Source organism: Cydia pomonella, chromosome 16 (genome assembly GCF_033807575.1).
Source record: "Cydia pomonella isolate Wapato2018A chromosome 16, ilCydPomo1, whole genome shotgun sequence".
NCBI lineage: Eukaryota > Metazoa > Arthropoda > Insecta > Lepidoptera > Tortricidae > Cydia > Cydia pomonella.
In genome coordinates this window covers 103,399-129,532 of record NC_084718.1, presented here as the reverse complement: position 1 = coordinate 129,532, position 26,134 = coordinate 103,399, and the positions used below count along the sequence as shown (strand labels likewise).

Sequence of the window (26,134 nt, the reverse complement as noted above, 5' to 3'; positions counted from 1 at the left end):
ATTTCAATGATTTATATTTATTTAATCACAGTTCGTGATAGGTATTTATATATCTCATTACACGTACCTTAAGCAGGTTTTTGGTTGGAATTAAGTAAACATTATAGGTATAGTAGATTATGTAAAAAGATGATTTCGCGACAATTACTTAAACAACTTATTTATATCGAACGGTACTCACAGTCACTTTCGGCCCGATTCGAAGAATGATTAAGACACGTTTAAAATCTTTGAAAGATCTTGAAAAGATCGCGACATGTCAAAATTGACGTTTATTTCAATTTCGCTGTGATCCCAATAAGATCTATCTACGATATTTCTAACGTCAAAGTGACATTGGTTGCCCAAATCGAGTTGCTTCTGTCAAAATTGACGTTTATCTCAATTTCGCTGTGATCCCAATAAGATCTATCTACGATATTTCTAACGTCAAAGTGACATTGGTTGCCCAAATCGAGTTGCTTCTGTCAATTATTCGACGAACTAAACCAGAGCTTATCGTTATCGTATCTCATTCTTCGAATCGGGCCGTTAGTTGTTAATTCTTTAAGTTCACAGATTTTGATAACTCACATCAACACTCGCAAACGAAGTAATAATGATAATCCAATAACTGTAGATCAGCCAATCCCTGACTTAAATCACTTCGAACGGCAAAATAGTCAGTAAATATGGCTGCGACAACATAAGGGGGAGTAAATTGGAACATAATATGGAAAAGGGTAAAATATAGCCCCCCAGGTATGAATCATGAACTATTTCTTCAGCTTCACCTGTTCACAAAACCCTTTCAAAACTTGTAATAAATAAATATGCCGTCGACAAGTTATTATAGACAATGTTTTGTAACATTTTTTGTTGCACCCCTCGGCCCATAAAAGCTGAGAGCGAATGTACTGTAAGAATTTTTATTACACTTTAGGGTGCAGCGAACAATGGGGGACGGCGCGAATTCCAAAAAAATCGTTTCAAATCCGATGCCGGGTGCTTTATCGAGGAGAAAATATCGCGCCTTGGAGCGAGGAGCTTCTTCAAAGTATATGGAAACAAATGCCTAGTCTCGCCGAAGTCGCCGGCTTTTTATGAGTTGCGTCGGACCGAACTTTCGAGATTTATTGGATTTAAAACATTAGTTGGCTTAATTTAATCCCTTCGATATTTAGGTGCGCAACCTTCTTCGCAACTGATCAGCCAAGGTCCTTATCCTAATCACTTTATCATTAAATCTTATTATGTCTGTCCTATCAAGACAACAGCTAATTATTCCCCTCAAATGTTTAAAATCGATGAACTACATGCCGCAATTAATCCGTCATACAGCACGCATTGATTCGGTGATCGGAACACAGAATATTTTAGTGCAAAAATAATGTATGTATGTATGTATATACTTTATTGTACATAGAAATAAAAAAAACGAAAATTACAGTTACAGAGTAAATTAAATAATTTGCAAATCCGAATAATTCGCCAACTATTCACGAAAGGAATTGTTAACTTTGGTATTTTGTCGGTGTTCATCTTTCTTCTAGATTCGTTTTATGATAACTTTGCCACGAGGTACTTGTGTCAGCCTGAGAAGCAGGTATAAATAAATTCTCTGCGATGATACACTTCGCTATTCATAACTTAATATAATTTTAAGAAAGTCGGAGTACTAGTAAAGTTTTTTTTGATGATGTGTATGCTTGAATGTATTCGAATATTCAGCAGACACCGTACGAATGTTTAAAATCCTATCAACCATTAACAATTATAGTACTTCAATATGTACAGTCAGCATCAAAAGTAGCGGATCAAATAACGTTTCATAAGTAACTACCATTCTGTAACAGCTTAACAAAAAGTGATGTCTTCAATATAGAACAACTAAGACTGTAAAAGATATACTTTTGAACGCGAATTTTAAAAGTTTATCTATATTTGGAAAAGTTATCCGGAATATACTTTTGGCGCGTTGTTTCATCCGCTACTTTTGATGCTGACTGTACTACGTATTCTATATACTTACTTATCATATATACGTCCGAATTTTATTACTTATCTAAGAACGAAGAGAAAATACGATGAAGAGCGAAGATTAAGGCACATAGCAATTTCATCGCGATTTTATGAAATTGCATATGTGGCAAAATGGGAAGAATGATACGAGTGTACGAAAAAATTTAAGTAAAACCACTTGTTTTCTTGTAATACATATTTGCAAACTTTTTATTTTCAGTTGTAATTTGAAGTAATTTATTATACGCGTTTTTGTAAACTGTACCTAGACAACTTCATGCAATAAGAGCTTTTCTTCAGTTGTACAGTCAGCATCAATAGTAGCGGATGAAACAACGCGCCAAAAGCATCTGACACCTCAGATAACTTTTCCAAATATAGATAAATTTCTAAAATTCATGTTCCAAAGTTTATCTTTTACAGTTGTTCTCTATTAAAGACATCAGTTTTTATTAAGCGGTTATAGAATGGTAGATACTTATGAAGCGTTATTTGATCCGCTACTTTTGATGCGTATCTATAGCCCTATCTAAGAATAAAGTCTCAAGCTTTTATTACATTCAATTACTTGTAAACGACCTGGTTTTATAGCAATCATAGTGGGTGGTTCCGTCAGTCACAGTCACACACTGAATGTGTAGAGCTCTTACATTGTTCATTTATTGCTGCGCCCTAACTGCTTCCGCTACAAAGTCCTACTTTTGTAGGAGCTACGCTTGATCACTGGCGCATCGTAATAAAGTTACAGATATTGGAAATAAAATATAAATTTTACGAGATCGTTAAGTTTCAAACCGAAGAACAACAAAATAAGTTTACGAACACAAATAGCTGAAGTGCCGGCGCCGGGACTAATTGTAAGATTTGTAAGGCACCGCTTTATTGCCACATTCTTTAAATACTTTATTTATACTTAAACTTTGTTCACAAGTCTGAAATCTTTCCGAAGGGGACGTAAGGTCTAATGTCGCGCGGTCCAGACGACACGTTTAATGAATTTGTGGGGGTCTGCGAGTTAAACTGTAAAAGTGGAAGACGAGGGCGCTCCCTGTCCCACGTCGCTACGAGGGAGGCCGCTCGGCCATATTAAAAGTACCTATTTTGTAGTCACATTTAAAGGCATATACGTGCTAAGTGACAAAATATTTATCTTTATTCCGTGATTTCAAATGCATAGAAGGTTCTACGGGAACTTATATAACCTTATTTATATGTCGGTGAAGAACAGCATTTACGAAAAATAAACATTTGTAAAGTTTAATGTCAAAAATAAGCGCACTTCCCCCTTGACAATAAAATTCATGTCATTATAAAACTTTTGTCACTGACTGCATAAAAACATTTCTCCAATTTTGTACATGATGCAAAAGTACTGCACAAGTTCGTCTTATTAGGGTTGTCTGCGATGCACAAAGTGCAGCGATTCCGGGAGTCGCCCATTAAAGGGTCCCTCGCTGCGCTCGGCGCGCGCCGTCCCCCTCGCTGCAATGCGAGGGAGACTCTTATTGTTTCCGTCGCCACGCTAACCCAGTTCCCCATTTCTTTGAAGTTGTAACTATCTGGAGTTATTTGGATCAAATATAATAGGGCGAAGTTGTAAATTCTGTAATTTTCTACCAAACCAAACAGCTACCAGCAAGCATCTGTGCAGTCACAGAAAGTAAGTCTCTGACAGTAGTAAATTAATTTAGAATCATGTTATTTTGAAGTGAAAATTTCGCGTCGACAACCGCCTTGACCAACCCCTAAAATTATCAATTTTAGTAACTTTTAATAATCACAACTTTCTAATATAGCTGCGGTTTTCTTGGATATACCTAAAGTCAATCGTGAGTTTCTTTTACTAAAAGAAAGCACCTGTTTATTTTATGTTCAATAAATATTTATTCGGTATTCGTACATTTACAAATACCGCACCCGATTTCCATAACTCGTAAAATATCTCGCGCGCAGTCTTCTCGCTTATCGCTCCGACTCACTGACGTCTCCATCATCTCCCCTCTTATCTGCCGTATCACTGCTGTCCTCCCCCTCCCCTGCTTGCCTTCCACCCCTGCCTCCGCTAATTTATTTGTCACATCATCGGGCCGAATGGCGCGCGTTCGAGAATCAATTGGACACATGTTCGCCGCGCGACGCAATTATGGTTAATGACTTTTGTATTCTGAAACCGATTTGTCGGGCCGTAGCGAAATTTCTAATATCGATCATGACTACTTATAGCAGATATTTCTAAAGCCATTTTCAAAGAACAAGTCATGAACGAATTCTTTTAGAAAGTGTGGGGTGATCTGTTGAACCCAATAAAGAAACACGACTTTTTTTATAAACAACAACAACGTCGTGAAACGATAACCATGTCGTCGATTTTTTTTATGTGATAGTCAGCAAACGAGCAGACGAGGCGCCTGATGGGAAGCAGTCATCGTCGCCCATGGACATAAGCAACACCACAGGAGCCACTTAAGCGTTTCCGACCATTGAGAACCCTACATACCCGCTTCTTGAAGAATCCCATGTCGTAGCGCAAAGGAAATACCTCAGGAGGCAACTCATTCCATAAATAAATAAAATAAATTCGCTATAGACCCGGTTAAAAATGACGCGAAAGTTTTAAATGGTATATAATGGTTTAGCTATTATTAGCTGTAGTTATAATACCCAAAATCATGCTACGGTGGACAACAACATATCCGATATCGCGAGCTTCACAAAACTACTACAATAGTTATTGCCATATTCACTGCAGTTACACACTGCACCGCACTGCATGCACCGTGCCGTCCGCTGACACGCCATTATATTTAATGACATTCGTGTTCTAAACTGATTTGTCTCACTCCACTCTGCACTCACTCGCTCGAGATTCAATCTCGCGATTAGTGCCGGGCCGTTAAACGCACATCCGCTGTGCTTACTATGTCACGATAATGGTATATACAAGTTTTCAGTTTTATATTGTTAGTTGTGACTTATTCCAAAACTTAAACCAAGACTCCCTGATGTAGGTACATTAGACGATTGTAATCAACAATATGGTTGAGATATTTTTAAATATTTTTATCGAGTTGATAAAATAGTTGAATATCAATTGTAGGTACGTAACTTAAATATCGAATATTACTTTTTTTTTATTAAAAGTATATAAGTATTAGTTGGAAGTTACTGGAATATTGCTCTTCTGCGTGGAATCCAGGATATAAGGTACATTCTGATCGCATTGAACGAATTCAGAAACGCTTTTTATATACCCTGACCTTCGTCCTAAACAAATGTAAAATCTTTAAATCCTACGACGCTAGACTTCAGCACTACAAAATGCAATCACTGTTTATATAAAAAAATCTGTATAAAATCCTACACGGCTTAGTAAACAGTCCGGAACTGCTCAGAAATATCAAATTGATTGTACCTCGTGCGCGCAGTCGCCTGTGCAACAGAAAACCTTTCTCTCCCCCCCACTGTCGTACCAATATTGGCAGGCATGCACCTCTGTATATAATTATCGCATCATATACTAGCATCAGAGCTAGTTTAGGCATATTCTCTCATTCTTTGGCCTCAGTCAAATCTAAACTAAAAGTTATAAATTTTTATTATCCTTTTTTTTTTTTTAACTTAAATCAATCTCTTATTTTTCTCAATTTTGTTCATATTCTATTAGTAAACTGTTAATTTTAAGTATAAAAGGTAATTAGCTAACTGTTCTTTTTCATGCCTGTTGTGTCTGTTATTTTAAGGTGTACACAAGTTTTTGTCCGAAAATGTATATTCTTTATGATGTACTAGTTGTGACACCCAGTATGTAGACCTTTAATAATAAAAAATACAAATAAAACTATCTTAGTAAGAAATACGTAACCGTTCATGTACACATAATTATTTTTAACCAAGCTGTGTAGTAGCTGTATACCTATACAGCACACCTGCACTGAGCACCAGTCCAGTCTAGGTAGTGAACATGCGCCTGCAGTCGAAGCAGGATGTCTTGTCTGGAATACCGTTTCTCCAGAAGTCACTCCATTTAGATATTATCGATTCTCCTATCTCCCGGCGTATATGTAGTTTCGATGGGTGGCTTACTTACTCCATTAATTTTGCTTTTCGTAAAAAGAATTCCGTCCATGAATAATATAAAAAGGGACCGTCAGATATGTTTATGAAGTTATACCCTCGTTCGACAAATAAACAAGTTATATTTAAATAAACAAACGAATATAATCCTAATGGTATTCGTGGGGTAGCGGTGCGCGATTATCGATTGAAGCCGAAGCGCACCCTCCGGGGTTCAAGTTCACTCGGACCTCAAGCACATGTTGGTGATTGACAGGTTCGATGATAAGGTTTAATTGAAATCATTCAATGCCATTGTCGAGGTGTCGAATTGTGTGCTGTATAAGCTACGGAACTATACATACGTAATCATATGTATGTAAGCACCATATAGTTAGCCGTGAAGCAATGAATAATATATTAGTATTGGTAGTTTGACGACCGGTCTGGCCTAGTGGGTAGTGACCCTACCTTTGAAGCTTATAGTCATGGGTCCGGTCCGGTAAGCGCCTTTATTTGTGTAATGAACACAGATATGTATTTGTTCCTGAGTCATGGATGTTTTCTATATATTTAAGTATTTGTTTATTAAAATATATATCATTGTCTAATGATCGCAGTTGGTCTCTCAATAAAATGAAATTGAATTGTTGTCTGAATACCCACAACACAAACCTTCTTGGCTTACCATGGGACTTATTCAATTTATGTAAAAATGTCTCTATAATATTTATTTTTATTATTTATTTAGTATCTTTAAATTAAGTAGATTAAGTGGAATAACGGGCCATTTCAATAATGTGGGTAAAGATTTAAAATGCCGGCAGCAGCATTTTCACAAAGACAAAAACTTCATTTGAAACGAGTCATTCATCCCTTACAATAGATCAAAAGTTAATGGGAACGGAACATTTATAGCAAAAAATGTACCGATTAGTGAACAAGTACGGGAACAAGCACGTTTGCTCACACCGCGGCTGAGTGGCGGAGCGTCAGCGGTTTAATTACCGACCGCTCCGCGGCGGCGCTTAATCAGGGTTTCTTTCAGCAACAGGTCGCGGCGACATGTCACCTTGGCCCGACTAAACGACTAGTTTCTATCACAGAGGTAGAAATATTTCCGTCGCAATGATTCGCCTATTACCGGTGCTTGATTGGTCCTTCTTTCAGCTTAAACGTCTAGTTTTTAACCGATATACGACGAATGATATGCGACATAATGGTATTTCGAGTACTCAGCGAGTATAGCCTCACCGACAAACCATACGCGAAAGTACCTAAATAATCACAAAAGATCTTAAGGGAAACAAAGTTCCCAAACATTTTAAACTTTACAGCTCAGTACAATAGTTTGGATTTACAATAAGGAGGAGTATATTAGTTATGTTATATTAAAGTACAATTTACAAAGTACAGTTTGTTTCAAGAAATACAAACAAGAGCAGCAATAAAGCATAAAGCAGCTCAGACGTGTGATGTAACTTCCTCCGATACGGACCATGATAATAAAAATTATATAGGTACACGTGCTGCAGGTTTGAGGGCGTGACCATGACACTAAACATGTGATTAGTATGATTAGCGATAACGACTTAGACGTGCAAAGTTGAGCGAGTGTAAGCGCTGAGCGCATTTCGTCACATTAGAAAGTCCATTTGTCCAGCTGCCCATATGCCTACGCAATATGGAGAGTTCGGCACCTACGTACATGAAAAAAAACTCCTTTAAAGGCCTGTGCATACCGGATGCGTGCACGTGCATGTTGTATTGTACAAATCATTATAAGAGACGGTAGACCGCTTGCGTGGCATGTGCGTGCACGGCTCGAATATTTTACCGCACGTGCACGTGAATGGCTACGCGCACGCAGCCTCCAGTTAAACCTCATGAAAGATAACACTTACAAGCGATACATCGTAGGCGTTTTCTTGAAACAAAATGAATACACAGTATTTTTTGCTACTATCAGTTCATGATCACTTGATCAGTTACTTCAATACCGTGACAAACATTATTTGACACAATCGACGGATATCTTGTGGTGAGTATTTTGACATTATCATCGTATGATAGACACGATACGGTATGAAATCTGATACTACTTAAGATACCGAATCCATCATACACATGTTTATTGCGAGTCGATATATATTATATTGGCTACTTGCGTTTAGTGGCAGATTAATGAACTCACCCTAAACACTAATCAATGTGTCAACAGGGCTGGTATGAAGGCAAGTTACACTTATCCCGCAGCCACAGGAATCCGCATCGACCTTATCTGTCTATCTATCTATTCAGTCGATACGTATGCCGTCGTTGAGTACCCACCGCTCAAGCGGATTATTAAATTCGCAGTAGCTTTATTTACTTTAACCAGATAATTAAATGTTTTTCAAAGAAAATTTTAACAAAGAAGAATAACATGATTACGTTTACATAAGTGCATAAGTACGTGGCTGTTGTCGAAACAGACACCTACAGCCTGTAAACAAAGCGATATCAGATAAAGTAATCCAATCTTTTTAATACTGGTCATTAATCATTAATCTTGACAACCATCAACTTGGCTTCTGCAATAAAGATACCATTACAAAATTAAATATCGTGTTATTGATAAATACGTCCGAGTTGCAAAACAACTTGGCTATTTGGAATCAAACAAAACATCTGATTATTGGACTGGAAGTATTACCAAAGAGAATTATATACGAAGTTATATAAATCTTTGGTATTACAGCGTGCACAGTGCACATAGGTGCGAGTCTACATAGAGGTTAAATACGTATCCCAACTAAAATATTTTCATGTAGAATGTTGTCAAGACGATTCCATGTGGCTCGCACTGTCAAATATTTAGAGAGAGACAAAGACAAGTCTGCCTCGATTTTGATAGCCTACACAGTGCAAGTTATACGTCATAATTTGCAAGCTTACATTCAAAAGCAAGTTACGTAAGCACTTATTTGAAAACATTCGCGACTAAATGTCTGCGTGATATTGCGAGATATAATTATTATATATGTATGTTTATTTTATATATATTTAATTTGTATATATTTAGGTATATTTCAAATGTATATTTGTATAAATATAGTAATTATAGAAGGTAAAAGAGGTAAAGGAAGACCTAGAACAACATGGAGTAAAAATATTAGGGATTGGACCGGTACCAAGAACGCCGCCACTCTTTCTAGAACGGCAAAAATAAGAGAAAACGTTCGCATGATGATCGCCGACATCCAGGCGCGGATACAAGGGGGGGGCCATAGGGGCAATGCCCCCCCCCCTAAAACCCTGGCTCTCACATTACTAAATTGAGTAACATTTTTTTTTTACCTTATTTTCTGTGCAAAAATATATGATTTTCTCAAAATGGCCCCCCCCTAAGCCAAATCTTGTATCCGCGCCTGCCGACATCCGATAGGATATGGCGCCATAAGAAGAAATAAGTATAGTAATATATAGTAGTCTCGACTTGTGTCTATTTCCATATCAAATCTTTACAATCCTGCACCAAACTGTTTCTGTATAGCCAAATGGCTGACTGGTAGAGAATGCCTTAAGGCGTTAAGGCTTTTTTGTAAATTTGTGCAATAAAGTGTAAATAAATAATAATTTCATAGAAGTTTTACGTTTAATATAACACTTGCACTGCGTGTGCTATCAAAATTTTAGCAGACTGGTATTGGTCTGACTCCATCCTACCAGATCTCATGTAGAGCCCAGCTTCTAACTACGAGTAGCTCAAGGGGAGGTTAAAGAAGCTACAATTATCTGACTGATTAATTTCCCTATATTTCTATTGTATCTTTATATTTTTCTACTGATTTCCAATTTTTAGTGTATTTGCCCCATTCCTTTTTGTGTAATACATCTTTTATGTGATAATCATTCCTTCCTGATATGTTTGGCATGTATTCGAACCAGAAGTACAGATATTATTTATACAAAGTCACAAAGAGACGACAACGCCGTGGTAAGCACGTCAACAAACTGATTTAGCCGTCTGAAATGATTACTAGGTTAATTTCCAAGGTACATACTAGGGGGTCATACATAGTCTATTGCATACTTACCTGAATTGTCCACAAACAGAGGAGATCTTTATATGAAATGTGTATGAGCCTACAGCACCTGTGCAATTCAAGATGCGATATGTTTTTTGTGCATAAATCTCCTTATTTTTATCACTTTAAAATGGTTCTACGTTCGTCCGACCTGTGTTCCGATTTGGTGCCTATACGTGTACTTTATATTAATATATATAATGTGAACAGACTAATGTGTGTTGTGTGTAGTAAGCAGCGCTCACCTGCGACGGGCGACAGCTTCCGCATCACGCACCAGCGGGACTTCCACTGCAACAACACATGCCAATAGTTTACATTATATTCTTAGTCACGAAACTTCCGTGAGACACAGACATAGGTATTAAATATACTAAAACGGGTCATTTACGTATTTGAAGTCGATGATTGCTAGACATGTTCGACACCTTCGACTTAAAATATGCCTAACTTCTACCAACTATAGAAGCAATGAATACTTTGTTAATTGAGTGTAAATTTTAAGAACAAAACTTCCATGAGATACAGACAAATCAAGTATGTTGAAACGGGCCACTCAAACTCAACTATTTTAAATTGAAACGGGCCACTCAAGTATTTTAAATCGAAGATTGCTTGACCTATTTCGTGTCCCAAAATATTTATTTATTTATTAACAACAGATGTTATTATGTTGTGTCTAAATCTATTCTATTTGTCATCATAATGCGCACTTACAGCTATATCGACTAATACGGTAATCCTTTAATCATAAACTTTATCACATTGGTGTTTATTGTAAATATAAGTAGGTAGGTATGGCCTGTCCGATTTTTAAGATCAAGTTCGTCATACATTTACTATGACGTACTTGATCTTAGAAAAACCGGCCAAGTGCGAGTCGGACTCGCACAGGAAGGGTTTCGTACCATTATCTATAAAACGGTCACCCATCCAAGTACTAACCCCGCCCGACGTTGCTTAACTTCGGTGATTGGATGAGAACCTCGAGATTGGAAAGAAATATTTATTTTATTCTGTTTTTAGTATTTTTTGTTATAACGGCAACAGAAATACATAATCTGTAGAAATTTCAACTGGCTATCTATCACGGTTCATAAGATACAGCCACACACGGCAGAAGACAGACGGACAGCGGAGTCTCAGTAATGGGTCCCGTTTGACCCTTTGGGTACGGAACCCTAAACACTTACAGACTATGTGTATAGTAACACATATACAGTAGTCTAGCCTTCAAGCACGTTCCGAGAATGTAACCCAACTCTCAACACTGAGGCGGGAGGGCTATCCTATATCATGAGTTAGTTCCGAAATTGAGATGTCAAATATGATGCAATAATATAGGTACAGTAACCTGCAGAGATAGTATCTAGGATCAACCAATTGTATTTAGCAGCGATGGTCAACTATTCTAATTATAAAATCGGTTAAGGTTTTGAAATAGATATGATAGGATTGCTCGCGTTGTGTGTCAAGATCGTATTAGAAAAATAATTATATTAAATAATTAATGTTTATTAGGATTTTACAATAAGAATCGATATCTGGAATCGTGTGTGTGTACACACATTTCCGGAGGCCACGTATCTCACCTTCTTGCCATCGCGGAACTTGACAGTGCCCTCGATGATGGTGCTGTCATCCGCCATCCTGCTCGTTCTTACTGCATGTCTGTCCCTGTCCCACTCCACCTCACTGCGCCCCCACTCACTGCACTCACTCACTCACTGTCACCGCATCACTCATTACACGACACTTCGAATAACAAGATCTGAAACAAGGAAATTGAACAATTAAAGAACAATCTCACGCTGTCAGCATAAGTCATAAGTTATTTATTAGTAAAACCAATTTACACGTTATAATTATTATAGAGCTTATTTACATACGTCGCAAAATATACAATTCCAAATCAAAATCAAAAACATTAATATTAATAATATAAAAAAAATACACATTACTTAACATCCTATTCGCGGAAATTTAAGTATTCATTATAGTCGTAGAACGGATGCTCAACAAGCCAGCGTTTGAGGCGACATTTAAAAATGGCCAAGTTTGGGGCGCTGGTGATGGTGTCAGGTAGTTTGTTGTAGACGGCAGGCCCCATGACATGGGTGAGCTTGGCCGATTTGGCCAACTTGCGGCTTACGCCCACGAGCTTATGGGCGTTACGCGTGTTATAATTATGTACCATACTATGCATTGTTACGTTCACTTGTAGCATAACGTCCGCCGACGATAAATAAGTAAACTCTGTGGCGTAGGTGAGAGGAGACGTGCGAGAATCAACCAATAGCATTGCATCCGCATCTCTTCTCTGCTCCGCTGGGTTAAAACCAATGTTACTATTGGTTGATTCCCGCACGTCTGCTCTCATCTGGGGTCTCATCAACCTACCTCGGTACCTACATTTGCTTCAAATAATTTCTGAGTTCATACGTGAAGTTGTGTAATAATTTGAGTAATAGGAAGCTTCTTGTAGGTAACGAAATGTACAGAATAAGCAACCAATTGTCACCAACGCCTGAAGACGACATTGCACCTACTAATTTTTTGCACAAAGTCAACATATCGACAATACCTAATACATGTTGATTTTAATCAATCCACAACAACAAAACACAGATGTCACTCTACGATAAAATCTCTCTGTTGTCGTAACGGAGGTAAACGCCTGATACTTGATAGTGATAGTCGATAATTATAAGGTTAATGTATAAATATCCTACGAGATATTTTCAATACGTTAAGAGTCACCCTTATTGAAGAGGCAACCTCATCGAGTCTTAAACACCAAGTTCGAAATCAAAATGCATAATGTTTTTTGATAGGTATGTAATGTAGTGTGCTGTCTGTAGACAGCAACAATAGTAACGGATGAAACTCGTTAAAAAAATCTACCGTTCTCTAATAGCTCTGTAAAAAGAGATATGTGTCACTATGTTAAAAAATTAGAATTCGGAAGAAAGTTCTGAACGTTTATATTTGTAAAAATATTAGAAGATGTCAGAGTCAGAATAATGAATAGAACCAGGCGTTACAAAAACAAAAATATTACTTTGCTAATTCGCCAAAAGATAACATGCTGATCAATCAGTGTTAACTCATTATACTTACTTACGTATTTTTACATGCAATTTTGGCGGATTATCAACGTTATTTTGTTTTAATTGTAATGTCTTTTTTTTTTTTTTTTTTTTTTTTTTTTTTTTTTTTTTTTTTTTTTTATTAAGAACTGATCGGCGATTGGCTCTAGTCACACCTGATGGAAAGTGAAGACAGGGCCTAAGATGGAGCTCACCGATTCAGTAGTAGCCTATTCACTCTTGCTTTAAAGAGACCGAGGTCATATTTATCAGGGAATACAGAGGGCGGGAGCGCATTCCATTCTTTAGCCGTCCGTAACAAAAAAGAGGAGGCAAACCGTTTAGTGCGAACAAATGGAATGTGTACCACGAACGGGTGCATTCGCTCCCCACGCCTGGACGTCCGATGATGGAAAGGGGAAGGTGGGATCAGATCGTGCAGTTCCTGTGCACACTCCCCGAAATGTATCCGATAGAACACCGATAGGCTAGCGACTCGACGGCGATGCTCAAGGCTCTGTAATTTTGACTTGATAGATGGGTCATCGCCAAAAAGTCTATGAGCCCGGCGCTCTATCGAGTCCAGGGCCGCCAGCTGATATTTGGCGGAACCGTCCCATAGGTGGCAGCAGTATTCCATGCTCGAGCGGACCTGTGCTTGGTATAGGGAGAGAAGCTGTTTCGGCGTGAAATACCGCCTCACCTTAAATAGGACACCAAGTTTTTTGGCAGCAGTTTTAGCCCTGGACTCAATAGTCAACTCGAAGTTTAAGTTCGATTTTAAACTTAGACCAAGAAGCTCTAAAGTGTTAGTCACGGGAAGGGACACATTTCGGAAAGTGGGAGCCAAGGTGAACTGGCTCCGTTTTGCGGTGAAAAGACACGCCTGTGTTTTGGTGGCGTTGAATCCGACCAAGTTGGCCTCGCCCCATTCGGCCACGGCGTTCAAGGACAGATTCAAACGTTCCACCATGGTCTCCCTGAGGATCTTGGTGTCACCTTCACTGGCCCTCGCGTCAGAGAGGTATCTCTCCGTAACTGTGCTGTCATCTGCGTACCCAAAGATGCCGGGCTTGAGCAGATCGTTGATGTGCAGCAGAAAAAGGGTTGCGGAGAGGACTGAGCCCTGAGGTACCCCGGCATTAATAGCCAAAAGATCAGACGAGCATCCGTCTAGGACAACTCGAATAGATCGGTCCCTCAGGAAGTCAGTGATCCAGGAGCGCAGGCCAGACGAGATCCCATACGTGGAGAGCTTACTTATTAGGCTGTCGTGCCAGACTCTGTCAAAGGCCTTGGAAATATCAAGGGACACGGCGATAGCCTCACCCTGTCTCTCGATGGCCTCGCCCCATAGGTGGGTGGCATAAATCAGAAGGTCCCCAGTTGACCGGTTCCGGCGAAAACCGTATTGCCGATCACTGAGGAGATCGTTACCTTCGAGATATGCCAGGAGCTTGGTGTTCAGTACACGCTCCATAATCTTGCAGAGTATGGAGGTGATCGCGATAGGCCGATAATTAGACGGGTCAGCACGACTACCTTTCTTAGGTACAGGCTGTACGTTTGCAAGCTTCCAAGACTCGGGGACTTGGCCCGATCTCAGGGAAAGACGATACAGGCGTGTTAGTACTGGAGACAACTCAGGCGCACAAGTCTTCAACACAATCGCTGGAACTCCGTCCGGCCCACTAGCTTTGTTCACGTCCAGACAGTGTAGTGCTTTCAATACCTCCTTTTGATGTATTTTTACTTCGGCCATTGAAGCACCTAAGGAAGGTATGGAGGGAGGCTTAGCGGCGCCAGCATCCAGACGCGAATTTTCAGCAAATAGAGAGGCAAACAAGTTTGCCTTTTCTTTAGCTGTATGTGCCAGTGATCCATCCGGCCTCAGCAATGGAGGTAAAGAGGGGCGACAGAAATTCGACTCCACCGACTTTGTCAGCGACCAAAAAGCCTTACTCCCTGACGGGTAAGAGGCTAGTTTGGCGCCAACACGACGTACGTGAAGAAATCGAGCTTTCCGTATAACCTTCTTGCAAGACTTAGCTGCTCTGTTGAACGACTGTTTCTTTGCATGTACATCCGGATCTTTACGACTACGAGCATCAGCCCACGATAAATAGGCCGCGTGCTTTAGGGCTTGTCAGGGCATGTCATATACTTTTGACGTGTTGTTTCAACCGCTACTATTAATACTGACTAAACATGCAGTGAGACAGCATTTAATGGCTAACATTGTGATTTTTGGCATACCTATCATCAAATAGTGAGTAGGATGAAAAATATTATACACAGGGAGCGTACATGAACTTTACTGTAGGGGCCATGCAGTACAGAAGCCCCCTGTTTATTGACACGAAGTAGCAATGTCAAGTTGAAGTCGTCGATTCAGAAGTAGATTGCCAAACACGCATGATGATAAAAATATAATCGTGACTAAGTAATCAGCGTAATTAATATGTACCTATTGGGAGCGTGCACGACTGTCACGCAACCTAGTGTCCGCAATTCTAGGGGAAAACGTCAATTCACTACATCTTATAAAACTACTCCAAAACTAAAAACTACTGAACGGATTTTCATACGACTTTCATCTATCAATAGAGTGATTCTTGAGGAAGGCTTAGGTATATAACTTGTTAAGGTTTAGTGTAAATTGTTTGAAATATAACGATGTTATCGGAAAAAATCACGCTGGCTAGGAGCTTTAATCGAAAACGCTGCCTAATCCGTTTGAGCTATAACAACACAATGTATGGTGGGGTTGTTTCTCATTCATAGGTCTACAAAAAAGTCCGCGATGTGAAATGTCTATCTTTTAAGGATAACTTACTATATCCATTCTTAACTTCTAGAAAAAGATCACGTAATATGTGGCATTTTCAAAACTATTTACATGGATACATTATTAACAATTATCAAAATAAATACGTTAGGTATATTAAGCATTTCATACAGATTACAATGGTCCCTTACACCATACAATTTAAATGAATATTTCAGGAGTAATCGTAAATCAAAGTTTAATTTCGAGCCATATAATTGTACGAAATGTTAAAGACGCTATCCGCAGTTAGTTCAAATTTTTACCACCTTATGCGCTGGGATCGCTTTACTTACCCCCACCACGCACTTCGCACGGTCCCAATAATCAAAACGCTGATATGAGTAATCCCCTGTGTCCCGAGGTTTCCCGCTCCTGCGCAGCGAGCGCCACCGGCGCCGTGTGTACGTGGTAAAAATACCTAGAATATCGCCGAGTTGTTATTTAGCGAAGCCAAGCAATCTGTCTTTGTAATACATTGCTGCTCGGTAAATTTCAAAAAATTAATAACGGAGCCACGATTAAGTGTAACTTAAAAAACTTCTTAATTACATATTGATTACACGGATAAATTCTATATCTGGTTTAACTTAACGTGTGTCGGGAGACAATTAAGCCCCACGGAGCAGTCTCGCAGCTTTGTCGCGCCTCTGTCTCATCTAGCTTTTTCACAAATTACCCTTACCTTACCTTAATCATGTCATGACTATTTTCGATTTCGACTTGAAAATAGTAGTCCTTCTAGTGCGAACGTCTTAAGTTCCATTCGAAGTTTCGAAAAAATGAAATGTGATACTTGCCAAATTTATCGTTTTGTCATAAAAGAACTCAGTCATCAAGTGCGTGCCGTGAGCCTCCGAACCTTATCAAATCAGCCGTTAATATATATGTGCAATCAAAGCGCTGATATGTGTAATCCTTTTTGTCCCGAGGTTTCCCGCGCCTGCACGGCGAGCAGCGCTCGCGCCGCCCGAGGCATCCGACGCGATAAAATCCCCACTATCCTGCCTACCGGCCGGTATAACTTTCTTCCCTCTGCCCCGCTATTAACCCTTATCTTTACGTCACAAAGGGATTAATCGACACGTTATCTCCGTTGGGCCAATATTGAAAAATATAATCGTATTAAAATTCCAAGTACTGAAGTTATCTTCAGTTCACTTGCATAAGCCTTGATCGTACGCTTTTCGCGGTACACTGTTAGGTACAGTATGTACACCGTACACCTGACACATTTTTCCATGCCTTGTTATTAAAGAAAGTTTTAAATAATTGTTAGAGATACATATCACCTTCCAAGAGTCAAACGAAATCAAAGCAAGATCGATTTAAGTAAAACGTAGCATGTAATGCCTAATTAATATTTATACATTATTTTAGTCAGGCCTAAATAGAAATAGATTCTAGCAAGCTTTATTACCCCAATATGCACCGTGCGGTATTTTACTCCGCAGACAGTACGCATTCTGCGAGAGGAAGGTACGTGCCAGGGAGTGCGGATATCATGTTTTTTTGTACGTTTAAATAAATAAAATAAATAAGTGCGATTAGTAAATCTGTTATTAACAACCTAAGTTCTGATCACTGTGGATTAAAAGCGTCTTTCAGCGGGAAAACTGAAGAAATTCCTCAAGATGCCATGTGCAGGCCGATTTCCGAAAAGCGCCTAGATTTATTCAATCGTAAAATCACTAAACAATTATGTTGTCTTTCATGTAATCAGGATAACCCTGACTGTTTGAGTTCCGAGTTGTTTAACTGTATTAAAACGGAATTTGATGCCTGTTTCGTTCAGAAGAAGGTGCAAGGCAAGGCCAAGACTAAATTTTGCGACTGGGCTACGCCGGATATTCACGAGAAAAGACGCCGACTATACGACTTGTATGATTTAAAAAGCAACTGATAAAAGGCCGGAATTTCTGGAGTACGTTAAGAATTTTTCTAAATCTTTTAAGATTATGTGTGTCGCCGCTAAAGCTGATTATTTGTCCAAAAAGATCCTAAGTTCTAGTGATAAAGTTAAAACTGTATGGCAAGTAATCGGCAATGAAACTGGAAAACGTAAGATGAAGGATCCGCACTACACCGTACGAATTGCTGACACTTTAGTAAGTTCTGACCGTGAAGTGGCAGATCATTTTGAGCGGTTTTTCTCGAATATACCGGTAGAAACAACAAAGTCTCTTAATTCATCGCCAGACGTCGCTGAAGAAATTTTGAAGACAAATGTGGCGGAATGTACAGAAATTTTCAAATTTTCGTATGTCACTCCGAACATAGTTCTTAAGACTTTTAGGTCATTAAATATAAAGAAAACAGAAGACCTATGGGGTCTGTCAGTCAAAGTATTACATTCCATTATTGAATCGATTGCACCATACTTAGCTGAGATTTTCAACAGATGCATTGATGCTGGAATTTTTCCAGATATTATGAAACATAGCAAAATTATCTCGTTGTTTAAATCAGGAACAAGAACCGACTCCACAAACTTTAGACCTATTTCAATACTACCGGCATTAAGCAAAGTGTTCGAGAAACTTATTCTAAATCAACTATCGTCACATTTTAACAGAAATAAACTGCTTGATAGCAATCAATTTGGTTTTACCAGAGGTCGATCAACTACTGACGCCGGTGTGGTACTTCTAAAACACATCTTTGACGCTTGGGAAAAAGCTCAAGATGCTATTGGAATTTTCTGTGATCTGTCGAAGGCATTTGATTGCGTTGATCACGAAAATTTAAAGAAAAAATTAAGTCACTATGGGATAAAAGCTAGTGCCCTTGACCTTGTCTCATCGTACCTTTCGAATAGAACTCAGCGAGTAGTTATTAATGGAACTCAATCGGCTGGGTCCCCGGTAGCCCTCGGAGTGCCGCAAGGTTCAATTCTTGGTCCCTTCCTGTTTTTGGTATACATCAATGACCTACCAAAAGTTGTGCAAGAAAGACATGATATAGTGTTGTTTGCAGATGACACTTCCCTTATATTTAAAGTGAACAGAAAGGAAAATAGATTCGAGAGCATTAATGACGCGCTATCTACCGTATTAAACTGGTTTACGGCAAACAATTTGCTTTTGAACGCAAAGAAAACCAAATGCATAAAATTTACGCTACCTAACGTCAAGCAGGTAAATAACAGCAAGATTAAAATAAAAGGTGATACGCTGGAATTTGAAGATCGAACTGTTTTCCTGGGAGTCACTTTAGACTCAAAACTGCAATGGCATGCACATATAGCCACTTTAGCCGGCAAACTTAGTTCAGCAGCCTATGCAGTGAGGAGAATCAGACAGCTAACAAACGTAGAGACGGCCAGGCTGGTATACTTTAGTTACTTCCATAGTGTTATGTCGTATGGAATTCTGTTGTGGGGAAAAGCGGCAGACATTCAGACAATATTTGTACTGCAAAAGCGAGCTGTACGTTCCATCTATGGACTAGGCGCTCGAGTATCCCTAAGAGAGAAATTTAAAGATGCAAGCATTCTTACCGTTGCATCTCAATACATACTTGAGAATATTATGTATGTTCGGAAAAACATCAACGAATTCAAGCTTAACAGTGATATCCATAACTATAACACTAGAAACAAGCATAAACTTGCTGTGCCCGCCCACCGCCTCCGTAAGGTTAGTACGTCTTTCGTCGGGAACTGTACACGTTTTTATAACAAAGTTCCCACTGATATAGTGAATTTGCCTCTTAACAAATTTAAGTCACACGTTAAGAGCTCTTTGTTAAGTAAGGCGTATTATGCTGTGAATGATTTCATAGATGATAAGGATGCCTTTAAGCCAGTAGCTTGATCTTGATAGTATGATAAAAATGTAAGTAATAGTGTTTTCGTTTTCTTTCTGTGAAATAACCATACTAGCGTCCAGTAGAACTGACACAAGAGAACATCATGTTCTCGTTTGATTGTATTATTTTAGTTTTGGACACTTAGAGACCTTATACACCTCTAAGATTTTATTTTATTTTAAATTTTATTTTATTTTAAATTCAATTTTATTTTAATACCTATTTTAATGATTTGGACACTTAGAGACCTGTACATCTCTAAGTCAATTTAAATTTATAATTTAGTTTTATAGGTAGGCACTCCTTCTGAATAATATGTAGTCGCGTTTATGTGGCGCTATGCCGTCTTTAATGTAACTTACAAGCACAAATGTTGTATCTCACAATTTTTTATTATATTTTTATTAATACAATCCGGCAGCTTGAACATGTCATGCTCGCTTAAAAGTCTTTACTTACGGTGGCGTCGTTGATCGGGTCGCCACTTTCCCGAATGAAGGTTGAGGGAGGCGATGGCTGAGATACACGTCATACTCGTGAACGGGTGCTGTTTGTGGAGACCGGTCTGTTTAAGCTTACACGGGGTACAGGTTATGTTAAAGTATGTAACTTTACTTTTGAGTGACATTAACGTGAGACACTTCATTCGGTTCTTGTCTGTTTTATTTTTTTTGTCTTTTAATTATTTATATAAGAATTCAAGCCTTGGCGACCCTCTACATCTCTAAGGATAATTTAATATATTTTTTATATTTTATCTCTGACACTTAGAGACTTATACATCTCTAAAGAATTTTAGTATTTTATGGTTTTATTTTTTTATCATAGTTTTTTTTTTGTGTAATTTGACATTTAGAGACAGTATACATCTCTAATAAAGTATTTATTATTTCATAGATTCGATATTTGTAATTTTTTTTTTTTTTAATTTATTGTTTGTAAAAATGGACATGTAAAAGTGCCCCTGTGGCCTATTTGCTGAATAAATGTTTGATATTTGATATTTGAAGTAATCAATACGTTCCCTCAAACATTTGCCGATTTTTACAAGCAATTTTCATTTGTGTATAATTTGGTTACTTTTTTTTTCATATACTACGCAGGTGGCAAACAAGCATACGGCCCGCCTGATGGTAAGCAGTTTTCGCAGCCTATGTACGCCTGCAACTCCAGAGGAGTCACATGCGCGTTGCCGACCCTAACCCCCTCCCCCCCTCGTTTAGCGCTAGCAACCTTACTCACCTGCAGGAACACAACACTATGAGTAAGGTCTAGTGTTATTTGGCTGCGGTTTTCTGTAAGATGGAGGTACTTCCCCAGTTGGGCTCTGCTCTAGATCTGGAATGACATCCGCTGCGCTGTGCCCTACCACACAAAGCGAGATGACATTCACAATGCCCATACCTCTCTTTTTGATGTAGTTTAAGAACGTAACCGGGTCTAAAAAGGTTACTAATTATTAAAGTGCATTTTAGACATATGTTCGTGATATTTACCTATCAAACGAAAGTCAAAACTCAGGATTCGAATCAATACAGTCCCTCGAGAAAGGCCTCGTGGTTGCTCATTAGGTAAATATATGACAGCTTTATTGTGATCCAAAAAAGCGCAACGACCTTTTAAAACTATGTTTTTTGAACTTACTGCGCCTTAAGTTTTCGATATTCAGGCTACAAAATGGCAGTCCATAACGCGAACATCCGACCTCCCAATCGAACTTTCGTAAACATGATGTGTGACACTTGCAAATATTGCCTATATTTCTGTCGTGCAAGAAGGCACTCGTCAGGTCGCTACGAGCCTACAAGTCTAGTCACATCAGCAGTTAATACGATGATAAAAAACATGATTAATACCATGATCAAATAATCAGCATAGCTAATGATGTCCAATCAAAGCGCTGATATGCCTAATCCCCTGTGTCCCGAGGTTTCCCGCGCCTGCTCGGCGAGCAGCACGCACGCCGCCTGCGGCATCCCCTGCGATAACATCCCCGGTATCCTGCCCATCGGCCAGCATAACTTTCTTCCCTCGACCTCACTATTAACCCTTATCTTGACGTCATAAGGGAACTTACGATCACTATCTCAGTTGTGTCAATATTCGAAAATATAATCGTATCAACTTATCTTACCGGACCGATATGGCGAACATTGTTTGGATTTCATAGATAACGTGCAGCAGCATAGCAGAGTGAACAGCGTGCGACGAGGGCGTGAACGTTATCTTCAATATATGTTTTTGTCTGTCTAAGCCAGGGGTGGGCAAAGTACGGCCCGCGGCCCAGCTCCGGCCCGCGAAAGACATCTATCCGGCCCGCCGCCGGTCCTAGGAAATAATTAGTACATGGCACTGGCCCACGATAATCGCAAATCAAAATACAGATTTGCTGCAATTCTGGTCCTCCTCTTAAATTTCTTAACTTGTCTGGCCCTTATGAAGAAAATTTACGCACCAGTGGTCTAAGCTGTGATAATAATATAATACTTTATTGTGCACTACTAAAAAGAATACACAGGGGTAATAAAAATTTTATTATATGTCCTGTCTAAGACATTATTAGTCGTACAGGGTAATTCCAGTTTTAGTTCGATCTGTTTCCGATATAATACTGATTGTCAGTGTCAAAAGTGACATTTCTTCGACCAATGACCTCACTTTTGACGCTGACAGATCAGTATCATATCGCAAACAGGTCGAATAACTAAAACTCGAATTGGCCTGTTCGAACCTAAACTTAAACAATTATTAACCTCAGACGTCGCCGACGCTGAAAACCCGCCTCTCCATCCCCAACTGCATCAAAAATGTGGGTGGCTCCCCTTCTAGAAAACATCTTAGAAACAGAAAAATTAACGGTCCAATTTGAACAGTCTCAAAAATGACGCTTTTGGTTGAAAAAATGACAGTTTTGACACCGACAGATCGATATCGTATCGCTGTGACATCTTATAAGCATTAAAATAAAAAAATAAATAAATAAAATCATTATTGCTTTAAACCTTACATTACAATTCATATTGTAAAATTTTGTAGGTAAGACAGGTGTATTAGGTTTGTAACACATTTAGGTAGTGGGGTTGAGCCTCTGCCTCCCGAACTAGGCCTAAGCCTGTGACTCGGGAGTCAGCGATCCCTCCTTGATTTGGTAACAATGGTATCAGCAATAGAAATCCGTAGACTGGAAAAAAGGTAAATGACAAAGATTAATTGTAACTAATTAAAGCCAACTAATGCAGATATGTGTAATTATACTTCGTATCCAAATCCAAGACAACAAATATAATTTACTAGCAGCAGTACACGTTATCGTGCAGTCCAAGTCACACATTTTAGAGATTATAGTATTTAAAAAACAAGTTCGCGCTGTCCCTCTCACTCGCTACGCTGCGTTCCTGCTTTGACATCGCTCCTCCAGTACTCATTACATGTTTTTGTGTTAGTCCGAGTCACACGTATTTTCGCCAAAATAGTGTTCCTCTAAATATGTGTACCTAATTGTGTTTCGATTAATGTTTATTGTGCGCTGAATAAGAAGTATAGAATCAAAACATTATTTGAACTGCCGACCGCCGTACCCTCGAACAAAAAATTGATGTTTATTCAGCTCGGCAAGTCTAGTCTCGTTTGCCATACTTACATGGCAGTTAAACTTTCAATTTGAAATTGTAGGTATATTCGTTTAGCGTAATAAACTTATTACCTAAGAAATCAAGTAAGTAATTTTTACGTTCATACGAAATCACTTACTACAACTACCTTCTTTTTTGAATAAATAAATTACGGAAAAAATAAGTATGGGGCTACAAATAGATTACAATTTGAAATTTAAATAATTGTAATACGTACTATTATAGTATTATTTACTAATATAATATTATTTAGATTTCATTTTATGATTGCATAAAATGCAATGTTCACTCACAATTTTTTTTTTTTTTACGAGATGCTTTCGCGTACAGATTTAAATATACAAACCATATCTGAATAAAGTTAATATATACTAGGTAATCGTTTCACGAAAGCGGCTTTTACCATGTCCGATCTACCCTACCATACAATAAAACAGATAACAATGGTAATCCTTGCAGATTGGTAATAAGTGCCTATGAATGATAACAAAACGCGTCTTTATGCAAATGTACATACACAGTACCAACAAGTTTAATGAGCGTCTTATGAGGATACCTATAGGTATAAATATACAGGAGTAATGTCAATCAATACACAATCTATAAGACATTGGAAGACTATTTAGTCTGACTGACAGTTTTAAAGTGTTTAATGCCATTAATCGACGTATACAAACGGGACGTGCTATGCGTGCTCCGATACCGTGCGCCCCATGCCCCATATGAGGGCCATAGTGAATCTATCGCATGGATCATGACGGATTAGGTAGTAGGCTTTAATCGGACATCGCGGTATCGTCGAGTCTTGGGTCCAATCGATGTGGTCGCCTCCTAAATTTGATCATCAGTTAGTTACCCGCTTTGTTATTATTAGACAGCTTTGATTAACATAATATAATATAATTTTAAAATGAAATATATTATGGAAAGATATACTTGATTTGTGTAATATTGTGGACTCCGTCTAATAATAATTCTCCTATCCGTGAGTACTTAGAAGCTTAGGTTTACTGTGCAACAAGATATTCATCAAACAGAAAATCGGTATTAACTGTGTTGATTAAAGTTTTAATGTAATTTTATAATTCACATTCATTAATAGTTCAAAATTAAAACACATATTAAATAAATATTTTCTTATAAATGAGATGTCGACATGGTACTATATTTGCCCCACTTTAATAGTGAAGAGGCTATCATTACTCCACAATCATTGTGTCGAGGGCTCCGCTTTCACAGCGTCGAGGTTATATTTGCCCCACTTTAATAGTGAAGAGGCTATCATTACTCCACAACCATTGTGTCGAGGGCTCCGCTTTCACAGCGTCGAAGCTATATTTGCCCCACTTTAATAGTGATGAGGCTATCATTACTCCACAATCATTGTGTCGAGGGCTCCGCTTTAACAGCGTTGAAGCTATATTTGCCCCACTTTAATAGTGATGAGGCTATCATTACTCCACAATCATTGTGTCGAGGGCTCCGCTTTAACAGCGTCGAAGCTATATTTGCCCCACTTTAATAGTGATGAGGCTATCATTACTCCACAACCATTGTGTCGAGGGCTCCGCTTTAACAGCGTCGAAGCTATATTTGCCCCACTTTAATAGTGAAGAGGCTATCATTTCTCCACAATCATTGTGTCGAGGGCTCCGCTTTAACAGCGTTGAAGCTATATTTGCCCCACTTTAATAGTGATGAGGCTATCATTACTCCACAACCATTGTGTCGAGGGCTCCGCTTTAACAGCGTCGAAGCTATATTTGCCCCACTTTAATAGTGATGAGGCTATCATTACTCCACAATCACTGTGTCGAGGGCTCCGCTTTAACAGCGTTGAAGCTATATTTGCCCCACTTTAATAGTGATGAGGCTATCATTACTCCACAACCATTGTGTCGAGTGCTCCGCTTTCACAGCGTCGAAGCTATATTTGCCCCACTTTAATAGTGAAGAGGCTATCATTACTCCACAGTCATTGTGTCGAGGGCTCCGCTTTCACAGCGTTGAAGCCATATTTGCCCCACTTTAATAGTGAAGAGGCTATCATTACTCCACAATATTGTGTCGAGGGCTCCGCTTTCACAGCGTCGAGGCTATATGTACCCCACTTTAATAGTGAGGAGGCTATCATTACTCCACAATCATTGTGTCGAGGGCTCTGCTGTCGTAGTGTTGAGGCTAAGTTTGCCCCACGTCATAGTGAGGATGCTATCATTACTCCACAATAATTGTGTCAAGGGGTCCGCTGGCGCAGCTGTCGCAGTGACGAAGATATATGCCGCACTTTAAGTTATATGTACTATACAATTCCACAATAATCGTATCGAGGCCTCCATTTCCGCAGCGTCGAGGCTATATGTGCTTCATTTTAAGTGTCGAGGTTATAATGCTTCGGTCATTTGGTTCTTCGGTTGCTTTGCTCCTTTTGGTCGCTTCGCTCTTCGGTCGCTTCGCACTTCGGTCGCTACGCTCTTCGGTCACTTCGCTCTTCGGTCTACAGTCGGTCATTATACATATCTCAAAATGATATCGTCAAAGATATATAACGTTGCTCTACTATAACAGTGTTGATGCCAATGTAATGATTGAAGACTTTAATAGTATTGGAAGTAGCTTTACGCATGTAAATATAAGGGACTAAAGAGCAAA

The 26,134-nt window shown here is 38.9% G+C and overlaps 1 protein-coding gene across 2 annotated transcripts in view; it reads right to left on the bottom strand.

Annotated features, from left to right (window-relative positions):
* LOC133526244 (uncharacterized) overlaps positions 1–26,134 on the bottom strand; it is a 41,690-nt gene that overhangs the window by 7,188 nt on the left and 8,368 nt on the right. The window contains exons 2-3 of one of the 2 annotated variants that reach the window (XM_061862781.1): positions 11,717–11,895; positions 10,370–10,415 (exon numbers count right to left, since the gene is read on the bottom strand). In XM_061862781.1, the coding sequence (XP_061718765.1) occupies positions 10,370–10,415; positions 11,717–11,773 (103 nt within the window). In that variant the 5' untranslated portion in view covers positions 11,774–11,895. Of the gene's footprint in view, positions 1–4,662; positions 5,134–10,369; positions 10,416–11,716; positions 11,896–26,134 lie in introns of those variants that run through there. The other variant, XM_061862782.1, reaches the window with a different exon arrangement.